Here is a 17,185-nt window from a genome sequence, read left to right as displayed (position 1 = left end):
CTGTGTGGCTACGGCCAGCAGTGTGGGGATATTGGCGATATGAAAGAATCAGAAGACCAATAATAACTTATTTATTTGCCGTTTAATGATGTCTTGTGATGTGAAATAATTGTGCCAGGGTTCGTCCCCTCCGGTAATGGACCCTCGTTATATGTTGGGGCAGAGTGCAGATGTGTCCAGACATGCTTATGACATGCTTGTGCCAAGTTTAATTATTAACAATAATAAAACAGTACTGCAAAACATACCTACTACGGCCAGCAGTGTGGGGATATTGGCGATATGATAGAATCAGAAGACCAATAATAACTTATTTATTTGCCGTTTAATGATGTCTTGTGATGTGAAATAATTGTGCCAGGGTTCGTCCCCTCCGGTAATGGAGCCTCGTTATATGTTGGGGCAGAGTGCAGATGTGTCCAGACATGATTATGACATGCTTGTGCCAAGTTTAATTATTAACAATAATAAAACAGTACTGCAAAACATACCTACCTACCTACATAAATACACACACACACACACACACACACACACACACACACACACACACACACACACACACACACACACACACACACACACACACACACACACACACATTATAATAATTTCCTCCACTCTGTCTGTCTGTACACACACATAGCCTAGCTCGACATTAACCTGTTTTATATTTAATGTTCGCAGATGACTAAGACAGGAAAGCCAGACAGCTACTGGAGGGACCTCTGTATAAAATATGCCCAGGGCCTTTACCGCTTCTCGACTGGCAAACGGCCAGGGGCCAAGAAATGGAAAAAGGCCTTGGAGAACATCGATGCTTGCCCCCTGCAGAGCCATAGTGGTAGTAAGGATCTGTTCGGGAGAAGCCTTCAGTGCTCCTGTGGCTTCCACAAGGTATGTGAAATTATTTTCCCCCTGTGGGTTCCACAAGGTAAGTGAGTTATTTACTAATTGATTGTTTACAGGTTTGCTTGTTTCTTCCTCTGGTGGGCTTCAGTGATTTTGCAGTAATGCCTGATGTATTTTAACAACTGGAGAAAACTAGTAGTGTAGGATTCTTAGATGTATGTACCATGGCCTCTCTTTGTGAACCCCCCCCCAGCCAGCAGATCTGTCATCAGGAGCTGGGTCCAGTGAGGCAGGAGTAGTTGAGACGGAGGCAGGGCGAGTCCGAGTCGGCTCAGAGGCAGGAAGAGGAGACACGGATGCAGGGGGAGCCCGGTCCCACACAGAGGCAGAGGCAGGGAGAGGAGACAAGGAGGCAGGGAGAAGAGACACAGAGACAAGGAGAGGAGTCACGGATGCAGGGGGAGCCCAGTCCCACACAGAGGCAGAGGCAGGGAGAGGAGACAAGGAGGCAGGGAGAAGAGACACAGAGACAAGGAGAGGAGTCACGGATGCAGGGGGAGCCCAGTCCCACACCGAGGCAGAGGCAGGGAGAGGAGACAAGGAGGCAGGGAGAAGAGACACAGAGACAAGGAGAGGAGTCACGGATGCAGGGGGAGCCCGGTCCCACAAAGAGGCAGAGGCAGAGAGAGGAGACAAGGAGGCAGGGCCATCAGTGGCAGGACAGGAATTGCAGTGCTACGGGTGCAACCAGCTTGTGGAGGCAGCACATTTTTCAGAGCACCTGTCTGACCACCATACTGAGGAGACGTGTGACACCTGTGGGGCCAAGGTGGAGGGTACTGTTGGTCTTTTGAACCATATTCAACAGGTTCACTATGCAGGATTCGTTATGCCATCGATGCAAAAGCCAACAGTCCTAACATCGAAGCCAACGCCATCACCACCGAAGCCCACACTACTACCACCGAGGCCAACTCCATCTCTGCTCCCTCCTTCAAATAGCTGTGCCGCGCCATACCACACTGCAACTCCACCTAAACCAACTCCAGTAGTTTGGAAAGGTTTTCTTCCCGATCAGTTTCGGAAAGTCATCCAACCGGCAGATCAGGTGTGGATTGCCAAGTGTCTATATGAGCCTACAGGTCAGCTCAAGCAGAAATTTGAAGCCTGCTGGTTTCACCCCCCACTGGAGCCCAAACCCTCTCGTCCTGAGCCTGGGTGGTACCACCGGCAGAGGCTGTTCATCTGGGCACCCATGAGGATGTGGGGGATTTCCTTAAAATGCCCAAAATGTTCCGGGAAAATGCACAGCTCCGGCATATACAGAAAGGTCAGGGAGGTGATCGATGTGGATAGCCGCTATTACCTAGTGGGAGGGGACTATCCACGTTGCAGCAAGTGTTTGAACCCTTCCCTCTTAGTCTGCCCATGGAGCCAGGATATTCTGTCCCAGTTGGATGTGGCACACAGGAGCCTGTTCCCCGCTGTCCTCACCACCCAGCTGGCTCTTGACAGGAAAGCAGTGACTTTCCTCAAGCCAAGGACCAGTGGAAACAGTTCCTCCTACGTCCAGTCTGCGATGGAAGAAGCGCACAGTGAGGAGTGGGCACGGCAGACCATCCGCTACCTCTCGGACTGTGAGCGGCACAAGAAGATGGCTACCTTCATCCCCTCTGCAGCTGTCTATCTTCCTCCACCAACCTTCAGGCCCCTTCCACTTGCTCAATGGTTTGAGACGGTCCACTCCAACGACATTCTCAGCCATCTGGATGAGATGAAGGGAGTGATCACTTCAACCTATGGTAGAATTCTGAAAATGGATTCAACAAAGAAGGTTAGCTTAAAAACTATATAAAATATAACATGTATAATTACAAAACAGGAAATTGGAAGGAAGAAGGAAAAGAAGGAAACTTCTTAGTGCTTGTGTTTGTTTTACAGATCACCAAGAAGCTGGCTGGCGGGATCGGGGACAGTGCGGCATGGATGTCCAATATCGGAAACGAGTTAGGCCAGGTCCTGAACTCTGTTCTGACGTCGGGTGAAGGTGCAGGGTTGGAAGAGTTGTGCCAAGGCGTCGTCACTCGGTACAAGAATGCAGGCCAAGCTGAACCTGAGGCCATCTATGTCGACCGAGACTGCTGCAGCCAGTCAGGTGGGTGAAAATCACACACACTCACACACACAAACGCAATTGGGAATTTGCTTAATCATGGTGTAACCACACACAGGGTTAGGTTGGTCTATGTAATTATGCTGTTTTTTACAGGCGTGTCTTCAGTGGCTAAGCTGTTTTACCCATGGCAAACTACAGTGCGCTTGGACAGCTTCCACTTCATGAGGCGCTTTAACTGCGGCCTCACAACAGAACACCACCCTCTGTATGGTATTTTCTGTGCCAAGCTTTCCTCCTGCATTTTTGCATGGGACCAGGAGGATGTGCAACGCCTGAAGGAGGCCAAGAGAGAAGAGTGGAGGAGCAGCCACAGCGGGCATACTCCCACTGAGGAGCAGCTCAGGATCCCGAACACCACAGGGTCAGTGAGTGTGTCTGCCTCAGACTGGCCAAGGAGTTCGAGCAGTCCCGCAACAGGCCGAAGGACACGAGGGGGAAAACCCTGCCCATCCCTCAGTCAATTGTGAGCGTCTACAGCCACATTAGACAGCTGCTGGAGGACAGCAGGGTTATCGTGGTCCAGACGGCGCTGGCTCTGGTGCCGGTGAACAACACCACGGTCTCTGCATGGTATGTGTTGTTTCATTTACCTTCCCCATACAGCCAAGACAGTATGTAAATATTTAACCTCAAGAAAAACCTTCACCTGCATGCTTGTTAGAAAACATGTAATACACAGTATGTAATAACCTTTGGGAGGGAGGATAGGCTTACACACATAAAATAATGAATGTTTGTCTTGTAGGCTGCTTAGGAGGGACAAGAGGAAGGACAGGAACATGCTGCTGCAGGGCAATGTTCTCCCTCAACAGCTATACCTGGCCAAGGAGCCTCTCCCTTCATCAAACACTCTCCCGGCTGCCCCTGTGCAACATGCACATGAGATGACATTTGACGAGCCCGAAAACCGTGAGGGGGAAGCTTTCCCCCGCCAGCGCACTCTAACGGCAAACAAGCCTAATGTCATCTCTCCGCCACCTCCACCTCCTCAGTTCCATCCACAATTTGGGCCAGCTCCTCCTTTTTCATATGCTCCCCCATTTCCCCACTTTCCATTTCCCCATGCTCCTCCTTATCCGTATGCTCCCCCCTATCCGCACATTCCATTCACCCATGCCCCTCCTATGCCGCATGCTCCCCCATTTCCATCTGCACATGATCCTCCTTTACCTCAGGCTCCTCCATGTCAAGCTCCTCCAGAGTGCCTTCCAGGCATGCTGATGACCGACTGAGGTCAGTCGGTCATCAGCATGATGGTGTCATCAGCAGATGACACCATCATGCTGATGGTGTCATCCGGCTCATCCTCCTCGTCAAGTACCTGCGAGGGGACCTCAGGGACCTGATTTGGAGCCAGCAGGTCACCTCTGTTGGTCTGGGCCAATAAATACTCCACTGCTATGCGCTCGCCTGTAACCAGTAAAAACACAAAGATGAAGAAAGGACATACATACACACATCCATCTCTTACATGAATAGCACAATCTTCGCGCAACAGAAATGCATGTCCTCTGAATAGGGGGGGTGCCTAAGAAAAAGAGGAGGAGGGGATGTAATACTCTGGTCAATCAGTGTTGCTCTGAGATCTCTCTTACTAGTAGGTTTCCCGGGTGGAGTGAACTCTGGCACCAGAGTGGAACCAAGAACGCGCTGTCTTAAGTTGCTGAGGTGGGACATCAAGCGGACATCAAAGCTTCTGAGGGTTGAGGCCCCCTCCACATCTACTGCCTCCTTGGCCCGGCCCATGTTCCACCTCGATACTCCCTCCAGCATGTACATCTGTGTGTGAACAGCATTGCACCGCCAGCCTAAGGAACAATAAATACTATGTTTAGTCAACCATTATTGTAAAGTGAATACACATGAATACCCGACAGTGGTCATTTTGTTATTTTGAATAATTACAACACATTCTCTGTCCTAACAGAAAAGAACATTAAAAAAAGAAATGTACCTGGAATAAAAGCGCACTGGTGTTTGTGAAAACTCTCCCCCTACCACACCTTAGGACGTCCAGCTCTTTGCCGCCCTTCTGGAGTGTCCCCACCTTCGTGTACAGTGCCACACCTGCAGGGTCTTGGAGGCACTCCAGGTGCTTCTGCTGCACTTCCCAGACATGGCGCATGCTGTCATGGCTCACCAGACGCAGCCCTGTGGTGTCCGTCAGCTCCCACACTGATTCCAGCAGCCCTGAGATCATGCCCCGCGTCTCCTCCACTCCACGGGTCCTCCTCCTGCAGTGCCTCTTCAGTTCGCCTGGACTGATGGTGGCCATGAGCTGCTCCTCAGTGGGAGTATGCCCGCTGTGGCTGCTCCTCCACTCTTCTCTCTTGGCCTCCTTCAGGCGTTGCACATCCTCCTGGTCCCATGCAAAAATGCAGGAGGAAAGCTTGGCACAGAAAATACCATACAGAGGGTGGTGTTCTGTTGTGAGGCCGCAGTTAAAGCGCCTCATGAAGTGGAAGCTGTCCAAGCGCACTGTAGTTTGCCATGGGTAAAACAGCTTAGCCACTGAAGACACGCCTGTAAAAAACAGCATAATTACATAGACCAACCTAACCCTGTGTGTGGTTACACCATGATTAAGCAAATTCCCAATTGCGTTTGTGTGTGTGAGTGTGTGTGATTTTCACCCACCTGACTGGCTGCAGCAGTCTCGGTCGACATAGATGGCCTCAGGTTCAGCTTGGCCTGCATTCTTGTACCGAGTGACGACGCCTTGGCACAACTCTTCCAACCCTGCACCTTCACCCGACGTCAGAACAGAGTTCAGGACCTGGCCTAACTCGTTTCCGATATTGGACATCCATGCCGCACTGTCCCCGATCCCGCCAGCCAGCTTCTTGGTGATCTGTAAAACAAACACAAGCACTAAGAAGTTTCCTTCTTTTCCTTCTTCCTTCCAATTTCCTGTTTTGTAATTATACATGTTATATTTTATATAGTTTTTAAGCTAACCTTCTTTGTTGAATCCATTTTCAGAATTCTACCATAGGTTGAAGTGATCACTCCCTTCATCTCATCCAGATGGCTGAGAATGTCGTTGGAGTGGACCGTCTCAAACCATTGAGCAAGTGGAAGGGGCCTGAAGGTTGGTGGAGGAAGATAGACAGCTGCAGAGGGGATGAAGGTAGCCATCTTCTTGTGCCGCTCACAGTCCGAGAGGTAGCGGATGGTCTGCCGTGCCCACTCCTCACTGTGCGCTTCTTCCATCGCAGACTGGACGTAGGAGGAACTGTTTCCACTGGTCCTTGGCTTGAGGAAAGTCACTGCTTTCCTGTCAAGAGCCAGCTGGGTGGTGAGGACAGCGGGGAACAGGCTCCTGTGTGCCACATCCAACTGGGACAGAATATCCTGGCTCCATGGGCAGACTAAGAGGGAAGGGTTCAAACACTTGCTGCAACGTGGATAGTCCCCTCCCACTAGGTAATAGCGGCTATCCACATCGATCACCTCCCTGACCTTTCTGTATATGCCGGAGCTGTGCATTTTCCCGGAACATTTTGGGCATTTTAAGGAAATCCCCCACATCCTCATGGGTGCCCAGATGAACAGCCTCTGCCGGTGGTACCACCCAGGCTCAGGACGAGAGGGTTTGGGCTCCAGTGGGGGGTGAAACCAGCAGGCTTCAAATTTCTGCTTGAGCTGACCTGTAGGCTCATATAGACACTTGGCAATCCACACCTGATCTGCCGGTTGGATGACTTTCCGAAACTGATCGGGAAGAAAACCTTTCCAAACTACTGGAGTTGGTTTAGGTGGAGTTGCAGTGTGGTATGGCGCGGCACAGCTATTTGAAGGAGGGAGCAGAGATGGAGTTGGCCTCGGTGGTAGTAGTGTGGGCTTCGGTGGTGATGGCGTTGGCTTCGATGTTAGGACTGTTGGCTTTTGCATCGATGGCATAACGAATCCTGCATAGTGAACCTGTTGAATATGGTTCAAAAGACCAACAGTACCCTCCACCTTGGCCCCACAGGTGTCACACGTCTCCTCAGTATGGTGGTCAGACAGGTGCTCTGAAAAATGTGCTGCCTCCACAAGCTGGTTGCACCCGTAGCACTGCAATTCCTGTCCTGCCACTGATGGCCCTGCCTCCTTGTCTCCTCTCTCTGCCTCTGCCTCTTTGTGGGACCGGGCTCCCCCTGCATCCGTGACTCCTCTCCTTGTCTCTGTGTCTCTTCTCCCTGCCTCCTTGTCTCCTCTCCCTGCCTCTGCCTCGGTGTGGGACTGGGCTCCCCCTGCATCCGTGACTCCTCTCCTTGTCTCTGTGTCTCTTCTCCCTGCCTCCTTGTCTCCTCTCCCTGCCTCTGCCTCTGTGTGGGACTGGGCTCCCCCTGCATCCGTGACTCCTCTCCTTGTCTCTGTGTCTCTTCTCCCTGCCTCCTTGTCTCCTCTCCCTGCCTCTGCCTCTGTGTGGGACCGGGCTCCCCCTGCATCCGTGTCTCCTCTTCCTGCCTCTGAGCCGACTCGGACTCGCCCTGCCTCCGTCTCAACTACTCCTGCCTCACTGGACCCAGCTCCTGATGACAGATCTGCTGGCTGGGGGGGGGTTCACAAAGAGAGGCCATGGTACATACATCTAAGAATCCTACACTACTAGTTTTCTCCAGTTGTTAAAATACATCAGGCATTACTGCAAAATCACTGAAGCCCACCAGAGGAAGAAACAAGCAAACCTGTAAACAATCAATTAGTAAATAACTCACTTACCTTGTGGAACCCACAGGGGGAAAATAATTTCACATACCTTGTGGAAGCCACAGGAGCACTGAAGGCTTCTCCCGAACAGATCCTTACTACCACTATGGCTCTGCAGGGGGCAAGCATCGATGTTCTCCAAGGCCTTTTTCCATTTCTTGGCCCCTGGCCGTTTGCCAGTCGAGAAGCGGTAAAGGCCCTGGGCATATTTTATACAGAGGTCCCTCCAGTAGCTGTCTGGCTTTCCTGTCTTAGTCATCTGCGAACATTAAATATAAAACAGGTTAATGTCGAGCTAGGCTATGTGTGTGTACAGACAGACAGAGTGGAGGAAATTATTATAATGTGTGTGTGTGTGTGTGTGTGTGTGTGTGTGTGTGTGTGTGTGTGTGTGTGTGTGTGTGTGTGTGTGTGTGTGTGTGTGTGTGTGTGTGTGTGTGTGTGTGTGTGTATTTATGTAGGTAGGTAGGTATGTTTTGCAGTACTGTTTTATTATTGTTAATAATTAAACTTGGCACAAGCATGTCATAATCATGTCTGGACACATCTGCACTCTGCCCCAACATATAACGAGGCTCCATTACCGGAGCTATACCTGGCCAAGGAGCCTCTCCCTTCATCAAACACTCTCCCGGCTGCCCCTGTGCAACATGCACATGAGATGACATTTGACGAGCCCGAAAACCGTGAGGGGGAAGCTTTCCCCCGCCAGCGCACTCTAACGGCAAACAAGCCTAATGTCATCTCTCCGCCACCTCCACCTCCTCAGTTCCATCCACAATTTGGGCCAGCTCCTCCTTTTTCATATGCTCCCCCATTTCCCCACTTTCCATTTCCCCATGCTCCTCCTTATCCGTATGCTCCCCCCTATCCGCACATTCCATTCACCCATGCCCCTCCTATGCCGCATGCTCCCCCATTTCCATCTGCACATGATCCTCCTTTACCTCAGGCTCCTCCATGTCAAGCTCCTCCAGAGTGCCTTCCAGGTGCCCAGCCAAGGCAACGTACCTGGAGGCTGAACAAAGCTGCCCATGAGGATGAGGATCTAATGGCAAGGGGGGAACCGCCACGGAAGAGGCTGACGAAGGAGAAGTACCACTACACCTGCAAGAAGTGTGGCCAGGACAAAAACAAAAAAACCGGACACACCCAGCTGAAGGGGCGGTGGTACTGTCCAGAGTCAGGACAGACCCTGGATGACTGGAGGAAGAGTGTAGGCCTTTAGTCACCATTACTTGTCTCTCTCTCTGTTGTTTGTCGGTCTGTCTCTGTGTTGTTCGTGTCTGTCTCCCTGTGTGATCCCGACCAAGGCCTCGTAAGCCAGGCCGGTAAGTATTCTTTTTTTTGGATACGCCCACACCTGGTCCACTAGTTGGGTGTTAACCTGGTGTGTGTGTGTGTGTGTGTGTGTGTGTGTGTGTGTGTGTGTGTGTGTGTGTGTGTGTGTGTGTGTGTGTGTGTGTGTGTGTGTGTGTGTGTATTCTGTGTATTCTGTGTATTCTGTTACAATAAAGTTCAATCATTTTATTTGAGCCTTCGCGTTTTTATTTAATTTCCTCTTGAATAACAGGACAGTGACAGTGTCATCCATTGAATGTGATTGTGAAAACCAAAGCCAGAATCATTTACATTTACATTGATTCACAAAACCCAACATCTTTACTGCTCAATTTGAAATTTGTTTTATTCACTTGTGCTGCACAGATGTAGTCTCTCAAATAATTGAGGTTACCATAAAAAAGGAGGAGAAACATGATGGGGGGTGTTATTCACAGTTATAGACTGTTAATACTGTTGTAACTTTAAATGTAGCATATGATATTTTGGGTTAATTGAATATTGTATTATATTCATTTCATCATATTAAATGCATTCATGTGCATTATTGCATAATAACAGTGTTATGACTTTGGTGATTTGTATGGAAAATTGAGTTTGTGTGTTAAAAATGACTGCGCTACCCAAATTGCATTGCATGTATACTTCCGGAATGCGCTACGAGACGAGAGAGCAAGCGGAGATGCAAGTGATATTGCCACAGCATCGGTACGATTCCCGCAAGAGACATGAAAATTAAAGTGATGATAAACCTTGCAATGAGTGCAGAACTGTGTGTAAACATTGTTGAGAAGATAAGAGAGTAGATAAAAAAAATATATAGTGTACGTTCTCCTCCTTTTTTCCTCCTTTTCTTTCTCTCTTTCCCCCCCTCTTTCCCCTCTCTTTTTCCCTTTCCCCCCCGCCGGGCAGACCCTTTTGCCCCATTTTTGGCCGAGTGGGTAAGGCGTTGGACTTGAAATCCAATGGGTGTTACCCGTGCAGGTTCTAATCCTGCTCACAGCGTTGTATGTTAATATTCTGTGTTGAGTTTCTTGACATGACATCTGCCCAAACTAGGTGGGTAAGAAGATGTAGTCAAAATCCGATGCTGTAATCGCCGAATATGTTCTAATCTTGCTCACAGCTATTAACTCTAAATCAATCAAAAAATTGTCATTTATATAGGTCAAGGAAATAAAGGATGATAATGAATTTGTGGTTTCACGTTGATACACCTCTATGAAGATGTTTGAACTGATGTTTTATTCTGCGTTTAAGAACTTCTATATTTTCAACGCTTGTCCTCTGGGACCTTTTTTAAAATTTCCCATTGGATTTTATTTATTGCCGCTGTGATGGCCGAGAGGTTAAGGGGTTGGACTCGAAATCCAATGCGGTTTCCCCGCGCAGGTTCAAATCCTGCTCACAGCGAATCTATTCAATGGAACCATTCCGTCCTCATTTGATTATCTCAAAGGAGAAATTTAAAGTTGTGGATTCATTCCTTTCCATTTGAACCTCCGCTATGAAGATTGTTAAAACACTTGTTATACTGGGTATTGAGGACCGTATTTGTTCACTGCATGTGATTGGGAAACTTTTGCCAATAAAATCTGGGTTCACACCAAAAATATGAATGTGTTATGAAGCAGTGTTTAAGGCATTAGACTCGAAAACTCAGTGGGAATAGCGAAAGCTCAAATACTTCACATATACCTGTCTGCTGAGATTTTTGACTAGATCAACCAATCGACAAGCCCGAGAAATTCTTAAAGGCCAATCCAAGTTGACCAACAGTTATTCCCTTTGTTTCATTCATAAAGGTCTTATGATGAGAGAGGGGTAATGAATTTACATCCAAAATCCAACGGTTTCGATCCGGGCCGGTTCAAATTCTACCAGGGGCATCTTATTAGAAACTAATCCGGTTATGGAAAATTTGTCTTGTAAATTTGACAAACAAAAATGAAGTTTGAGGCTGGAAACGGATGTTTCAATGCCTAACAAGGGCCACTTTAATCTATCCCAGGTCCCTTGGGACTCTTTTTGAATAAAATGCCATTTGGGTACTCGCCCATTGTGCTGTGATGGCCGAGTGGTTAAGGCGTTGGACTTGAAATCCAATGGGTGTTACCCGCGAAGGTTCAAATCCTGCTCACAGCGTTGTATGTTAATATTCCGTGTTGAGTTTCTTGACATGAAATCTGGCCAAACTAGGTGGGTAAGAAGATGTAGTCAAAATCCGATGCTGTTATCGCCGAATATGTTCTAATCTTGCTCACAGCTATTAACTCTAAATCAATCAAAAAATTGTCATTTATATAGGTCAAGGAAATAAAGGATGATAATGAATTTGTGGTTTCACGTTGATACACCTCTATGGAGATGTTTGAACTGATGTTTTATTCTGCGTTTAAGAACTTCTATATTTTCAACGCTTGTCCTCTGGGACCTTTTTTAAAATTTCCCATTGGATTTTATTTATTGCTGCTGTGATCGCCGAGAGGTTAAGGCGTTGGACTCGAAATCCAATGGGGTTTCCCCGCGCAGGTTCAAATCCTGCTCACAGCGAATCTATTCAATGGAACCATTCCGTCCTCATTTGATTATCTCAAAGGAGAAATTTAAAGTTGTGGATTCATTCCTTTCCATTTGAACCTCCGCTATGAAGATTGTTAAAACACTTATTATACTGGGTATTGAGGACCGTATTTGTTCACTGCATGTGATTGGGAAACTTTTGCCAATAAAATCTGGGTTCACACCAAAAATATGAATGTGTTATGAAGCAGTGTTTAAGGCATTAGACTCGAAAACTCAGTGGGAATAGCGAAAGCTCAAATACTTCACATATACCTGTCTGCTGAGATTTTTGACTAGATCAACCAATCGACAAGCCCGAGAAATTCTTAAAGGCCAATCCAAGTTGACCAACAGTTATTCCCTTTGTTTCATTCATAAAGGTCTTATGATGAGAGAGGGGTAATGAATTTACATCCAAAATCCAACGGTTTCGATCCGGGCCGGTTCAAATTCTACCAGGGGCATCTTATTAGAAACTAATCCGGTTATGGAAAATTTGTCTTGTAAATTTGACAAACAAAAATGAAGTTTGAAGCTGGAAACGGATGTTTCAATGCGTAACAAGGGCCACTTTAATCTATCCCAGGTCCCTTGGGACTCTTTTTGAATAAAATGCCATTTGGGTACTTGCCCATTGTGCTGTGATGGCCGAGTGGTTAAGGCGTTGGACTTGAAATCCAATGGGTGTTACCCGCGCAGGTTCAAATCCTGCTCACAGCGTTGTATGTTAATATTCCGTGTTGAGTTTCTTGACATGACATCTGGCCAAACTAGGTGGGTAAGAAGATGTAGTCAAAATCCGATGCTGGTATCGCCGAATATGTTCTAATCTTGCTCACAGCTATTAACTCTAAATCAATCAAAAAATTGTCATTTATACAGGTCAAGGAAATAAAGGATGATAATGAATTTGTGGTTTCACGTTGATACACCTCTATGGAGATGTTTGAACTGATGTTTTATTCTGCGTTTAAGAACTTCTATATTTTCAACGGTTGTCCTCTGGGACCTTTTTTAAAATTTCCCATTGGATTTTATTTATTGCTGCTGTGATCGCCGAGAGGTTAAGGCGTTGGACTCGAAATCCAATGGGGTTTCCCCGCGCAGGTTCAAATCCTGCTCACAGCGAATCTATTCAATGGAACCATTCCGTCCTCATTTGATTATCTCAAAGGAGAAATTTAAAGTTGTGTATTCATTCCTTTCCATTTGAACCTCCGCTATGAAGATTGTTAAAACACTTGTTATACTGGGTATTGAGGACCGTCTTTGTTCACTGCATGTGATTGGGAAACTTTTGCCAATAAAATCTGGGTTCACACCAAAAATATGAATGTGTTATGAAGCAGTGTTTAAGGCATTAGACTCGAAAACTCAGTGGGAATAGCGAAAGCTCAAATACTTCACATATACCTGTCTGCTGAGATTTTTGACTAGATCAACCAATCGACAAGCCCGAGAAATTCTTAAAGGCCAATCCAACTTGACCAACAGATATTCCCTTTGTTTCATTCATAAAGGTCTTATGATGAGAGAGGGGTAATGAATTTACATCCAAAATCCAACGGTTTCGATCCTGGCCGGTTGAAATTCTACCAGGGGCATCTTATTAGAAACTAATCCGGTTATGGAAAATTTGTCTTGTAAATTTGACAAACAAAAATGAAGTTTGAAGCTGGAAACGGATGTTTCAATGTATAACAAGGGCCACTTTAATCTATCCCAGGTCCCTTGGGACTCTTTTTGAATAAAATGCCAAAAAATGACCAAAAATTGTTATTTATATAGGTCAAGGAAATAAAGGATGATAATGAATTTGTGGTTTCACGTTGATACACCTCTATGAAGATGTTTGAACTGATGTTTTATTCTGAGTTTAAGAACTTCTATATTTTCAACGCTTGTCATCAGGGTCTTTTTTTCAAATTTCACATTGGTATACATGTATTGACGCTGTGATGGCCGAGAGGTTAAGGCGTTGGACTCGAAATCCAATGGGGTTTCCCCGCGCAGGTTCGATTCCTGCTCACAGCGATTCTTTTCAATGGAACCATTCCGTCCTCATTTGATTATCTCAAAGGAGAAATTTAAAGTTGTGGATTCATTCCTTTCCATTTGAACCTCCGCTATGAAGATTGTTAAAACACTTGTTATACTGGGTATTGAGGACCGTCTTTGTTCACTGCATGTGATTGGGAAACTTTTGCCAATAAAATCTGGGTTCACACCAAAAATATGAATGTGTTATGAAGCAGTGTCTAAGGCATTAGACTCGAAAACTCAGTGGGAATAGCGAAAGCTCAAATACTTCACATATACCTGTCTGCTGAGATTTTTGACTAGATCAACCAATCGACAAGCCCGAGAAATTCTTAAAGGCCAATCCAAGTTGACCAACAGTTATTCCCTTTGTTTCATTCATAAAGGTCTTATGATGAGAGAGGGGTAATGAATTTACATCCAAAATCCAACGGTTTCGATCCGGGCCGGTTCAAATTCTACCAGGGGCATCTTATTAGAAACTAATCCGGTTATGGAAAATTTGTCTTGTAAATTTGACAAACAAAAATGAAGTTTGAAGCTGGAAACGGATGTTTCAATGCGTAACAAGGGCCACTTTAATCTATCCCAGGTCCCTTGGGACTCTTTTTGAATAAAATGCCAAAAAATGACCAAAAATTGTTATTTATATAGGTCAAGGAAATAAAGGATGATAATGAATTTGTGGTTTCACGTTGATACACCTCTATGAAGATGTTTGAACTGATGTTTTATTCTGAGTTTAAGAACTTCTATATTTTCAACGCTTGTCATCAGGGTCTTTTTTTCAAATTTCACATTGGTATACATGTATTGACGCTGTGATGGCCGAGAGGTTAAGGCGTTGGACTCGAAATCCAATGGGGTTTCCCCGCGCAGGTTCGATTCCTGCTCACAGCGATTCTTTTCAATGGAACCATTCCGTCCTCATTTGATTATCTCAAAGGAGAAATTTAAAGTTGTGGATTCATTCCTTTCCATTTGAACCTCCGCTATGAAGATTGTTAAAACACTTGTTATACTGGGTATTGAGGACCGTCTTTGTTCACTGCATGTGATTGGGAAACTTTTGCCAATAAAATCTGGGTTCACACCAAAAATATGAATGTGTTATGAAGCAGTGTCTAAGGCATTAGACTCGAAAACTCAGTGGGAATAGCGAAAGCTCAAATACTTCACATATACCTGTCTGCTGAGATTTTTGACTAGATCAACCAATCGACAAGCCCGAGAAATTCTTAAAGGCCAATCCAAGTTGACCAACAGTTATTCCCTTTGTTTCATTCATAAAGGTCTTATGATGAGAGAGGGGTAATGAATTTACATCCAAAATCCAACGGTTTCGATCCGGGCCGGTTCAAATTCTACCAGGGGCATCTTATTAGAAACTAATCCGGTTATGGAAAATTTGTCTTGTAAATTTGACAAACAAAAATGAAGTTTGAAGCTGGAAACGGATGTTTCAATGCGTAACAAGGGCCACTTTAATCTATCCCAGGTCCCTTGGGACTCTTTTTGAATAAAATGCCATTTGGGTACTTGCCCATCGTGCTGTGATGGCCGAGTGGTTAAGGCGTTGGACTTGAAATCCAATGGGTGTTACCCGCGCAGGTTCAAATCCTGCTCACAGCGTTGTATGTTAATATTCCGTGTTGAGTTTCTTGACATGACATCTGGCCAATCTAGTCTTGTAAATTTGACAAACAAAAATGAAGTTTGAAGCTGGAAACGGATGTTTCAATGTATAACAAGGGCCACTTTAATCTATCCCAGGTCCCTTGGGACTCTTTTTGAATAAAATGCCAAAAAATGCCAAAAAATGACCAAAAATTGTTATTTATATAGGTCAAGGAAATAAAGGATGATAATGAATTTGTGGTTTCACGTTGATACACCTCTATGAAGATGTTTGAACTGATGTTTTATTCTGAGTTTAAGAACTTCTATATTTTCAACGCTTGTCATCAGGGTCTTTTTTTCAAATTTCCCATTGGTATACATGTATTGACGCTGTGATGGCCGAGAGGTTAAGGCGTTGGACTCGAAATCCAATGGGGTTTCCCCGCGCAGGTTCGATTCCTGCTCACAGCGATTCTTTTCAATGGAACCATTCCGTCCTCATTTGATTATCTCAAAGGAGAAATTTAAAGTTGTGGATTCATTCCTTTCCATTTGAACCTCCGCTATGAAGATTGTTAAAACACTTGTTATACTGGGTATTGAGGACCGTCTTTGTTCACTGCATGTGATTGGGAAACTTTTGCCAATAAAATCTGGGTTCACACCAAAAATATGAATGTGTTATGAAGCAGTGTCTAAGGCATTAGACTCGAAAACTCAGTGGGAATAGCGAAAGCTCAAATACTTCACATATACCTGTCTGCTGAGATTTTTGACTAGATCAACCAATCGACAAGCCCGAGAAATTCTTAAAGGCCAATCCAAGTTGACCAACAGTTATTCCCTTTGTTTCATTCATAAAGGTCTTATGATGAGAGAGGGGTAATGAATTTACATCCAAAATCCAACGGTTTCGATCCGGGCCGGTTCAAATTCTACCAGGGGCATCTTATTAGAAACTAATCCGGTTATGGAAAATTTGTCTTGTAAATTTGACAAACAAAAATGAAGTTTGAAGCTGGAAACGGATGTTTCAATGCGTAACAAGGGCCACTTTAATCTATCCCAGGTCCCTTGGGACTCTTTTTGAATAAAATGCCATTTGGGTACGTGTCAATTGTGCTGTGATGGCCGAGTGGGTAAGGCGTTGGACTTGAAATCCAATGGGTGTTACCCGTGCAGGTTCTAATCCTGCTCACAGCGTTGTATGTTAATATTCTGTGTTGAGTTTCTTGACATGACATCTGCCCAAACTAGGTGGGTAAGAAGATGTAGTCAAAATCCGATGCTGTAATCGCCGAATATGTTCTAATCTTGCTCACAGCTATTAACTCTAAATCAATCAAAAAATTGTCATTTATATAGGTCAAGGAAATAAAGGATGATAATGAATTTGTGGTTTCACGTTGATACACCTCTATGAAGATGTTTGAACTGATGTTTTATTCTGCGTTTAAGAACTTCTATATTTTCAACGCTTGTCCTCTGGGACCTTTTTTAAAATTTCCCATTGGATTTTATTTATTGCCGCTGTGATGGCCGAGAGGTTAAGGGGTTGGACTCGAAATCCAATGCGGTTTCCCCGCGCAGGTTCAAATCCTGCTCACAGCGAATCTATTCAATGGAACCATTCTGTCCTCATTTGATTATCTCAAAGGAGAAATTTAAAGTTGTGGATTCATTCCTTTCCATTTGAACCTCCGCTATGAAGATTGTTAAAACACTTGTTATACTGGGTATTGAGGACCGTATTTGTTCACTGCATGTGATTGGGAAACTTTTGCCAATAAAATCTGGGTTCACACCAAAAATATGAATGTGTTATGAAGCAGTGTTTAAGGCATTAGACTCGAAAACTCAGTGGGAATAGCGAAAGCTCAAATACTTCACATA

General features: G+C 45.4%; 1 protein-coding gene and 11 non-coding genes across 12 annotated transcripts; all 12 read left to right on the top strand.

The window, feature by feature from the left end:
• The first annotated feature begins 2,155 nt into the window (after positions 1-2,155).
• Positions 2,156-4,260, top strand: LOC115545685 (uncharacterized). Its single transcript, XM_030359081.1, has 6 exons — positions 2,156-2,686; positions 2,794-3,007; positions 3,122-3,389; positions 3,506-3,598; positions 3,774-3,975; positions 4,204-4,260. Exons 1-6 carry the CDS (start codon positions 2,156-2,158, stop codon positions 4,258-4,260), a joined length of 1,365 nt encoding a protein of 454 aa, XP_030214941.1.
• A 6,138-nt stretch (positions 4,261-10,398) lies between these two features.
• Positions 10,399-10,480, top strand: trnas-cga (transfer RNA serine (anticodon CGA)). Its single transcript has one exon. It is a non-coding gene; the product is annotated as a tRNA-Ser (tRNA).
• A 650-nt stretch (positions 10,481-11,130) lies between these two features.
• On the top strand, positions 11,131-11,212 carry trnas-uga (transfer RNA serine (anticodon UGA)). Its single transcript has one exon. It is a non-coding gene; the product is annotated as a tRNA-Ser (tRNA).
• A 326-nt stretch (positions 11,213-11,538) lies between these two features.
• On the top strand, positions 11,539-11,620 carry trnas-cga (transfer RNA serine (anticodon CGA)). The gene has a single exon. It is a non-coding gene; the product is annotated as a tRNA-Ser (tRNA).
• A 650-nt stretch (positions 11,621-12,270) lies between these two features.
• On the top strand, positions 12,271-12,352 carry trnas-uga (transfer RNA serine (anticodon UGA)). Its single transcript has one exon. It is a non-coding gene; the product is annotated as a tRNA-Ser (tRNA).
• Positions 12,353-12,678: 326 nt separating this feature from the next.
• trnas-cga (transfer RNA serine (anticodon CGA)) lies at positions 12,679-12,760 on the top strand. Its single transcript has one exon. It is a non-coding gene; the product is annotated as a tRNA-Ser (tRNA).
• Positions 12,761-13,584: 824 nt separating this feature from the next.
• trnas-cga (transfer RNA serine (anticodon CGA)) lies at positions 13,585-13,666 on the top strand. The gene has a single exon. It is a non-coding gene; the product is annotated as a tRNA-Ser (tRNA).
• An 824-nt stretch (positions 13,667-14,490) lies between these two features.
• On the top strand, positions 14,491-14,572 carry trnas-cga (transfer RNA serine (anticodon CGA)). Its single transcript has one exon. It is a non-coding gene; the product is annotated as a tRNA-Ser (tRNA).
• Positions 14,573-15,222: 650 nt separating this feature from the next.
• Positions 15,223-15,304, top strand: trnas-uga (transfer RNA serine (anticodon UGA)). The gene has a single exon. It is a non-coding gene; the product is annotated as a tRNA-Ser (tRNA).
• A 377-nt stretch (positions 15,305-15,681) lies between these two features.
• trnas-cga (transfer RNA serine (anticodon CGA)) lies at positions 15,682-15,763 on the top strand. The gene has a single exon. It is a non-coding gene; the product is annotated as a tRNA-Ser (tRNA).
• A 650-nt stretch (positions 15,764-16,413) lies between these two features.
• On the top strand, positions 16,414-16,495 carry trnas-uga (transfer RNA serine (anticodon UGA)). Its single transcript has one exon. It is a non-coding gene; the product is annotated as a tRNA-Ser (tRNA).
• A 326-nt stretch (positions 16,496-16,821) lies between these two features.
• On the top strand, positions 16,822-16,903 carry trnas-cga (transfer RNA serine (anticodon CGA)). Its single transcript has one exon. It is a non-coding gene; the product is annotated as a tRNA-Ser (tRNA).
• The last annotated feature ends 282 nt before the right edge of the window (positions 16,904-17,185 follow it).

The sequence above is a fragment of the Gadus morhua genome, chromosome 1 (genome assembly GCF_902167405.1).
Source record: "Gadus morhua chromosome 1, gadMor3.0, whole genome shotgun sequence".
NCBI lineage: Eukaryota > Metazoa > Chordata > Actinopteri > Gadiformes > Gadidae > Gadus > Gadus morhua.
The sequence above is the reverse complement of the archived record's forward strand: the minus strand, read 5'-3'. Positions and strand labels throughout refer to the sequence as shown.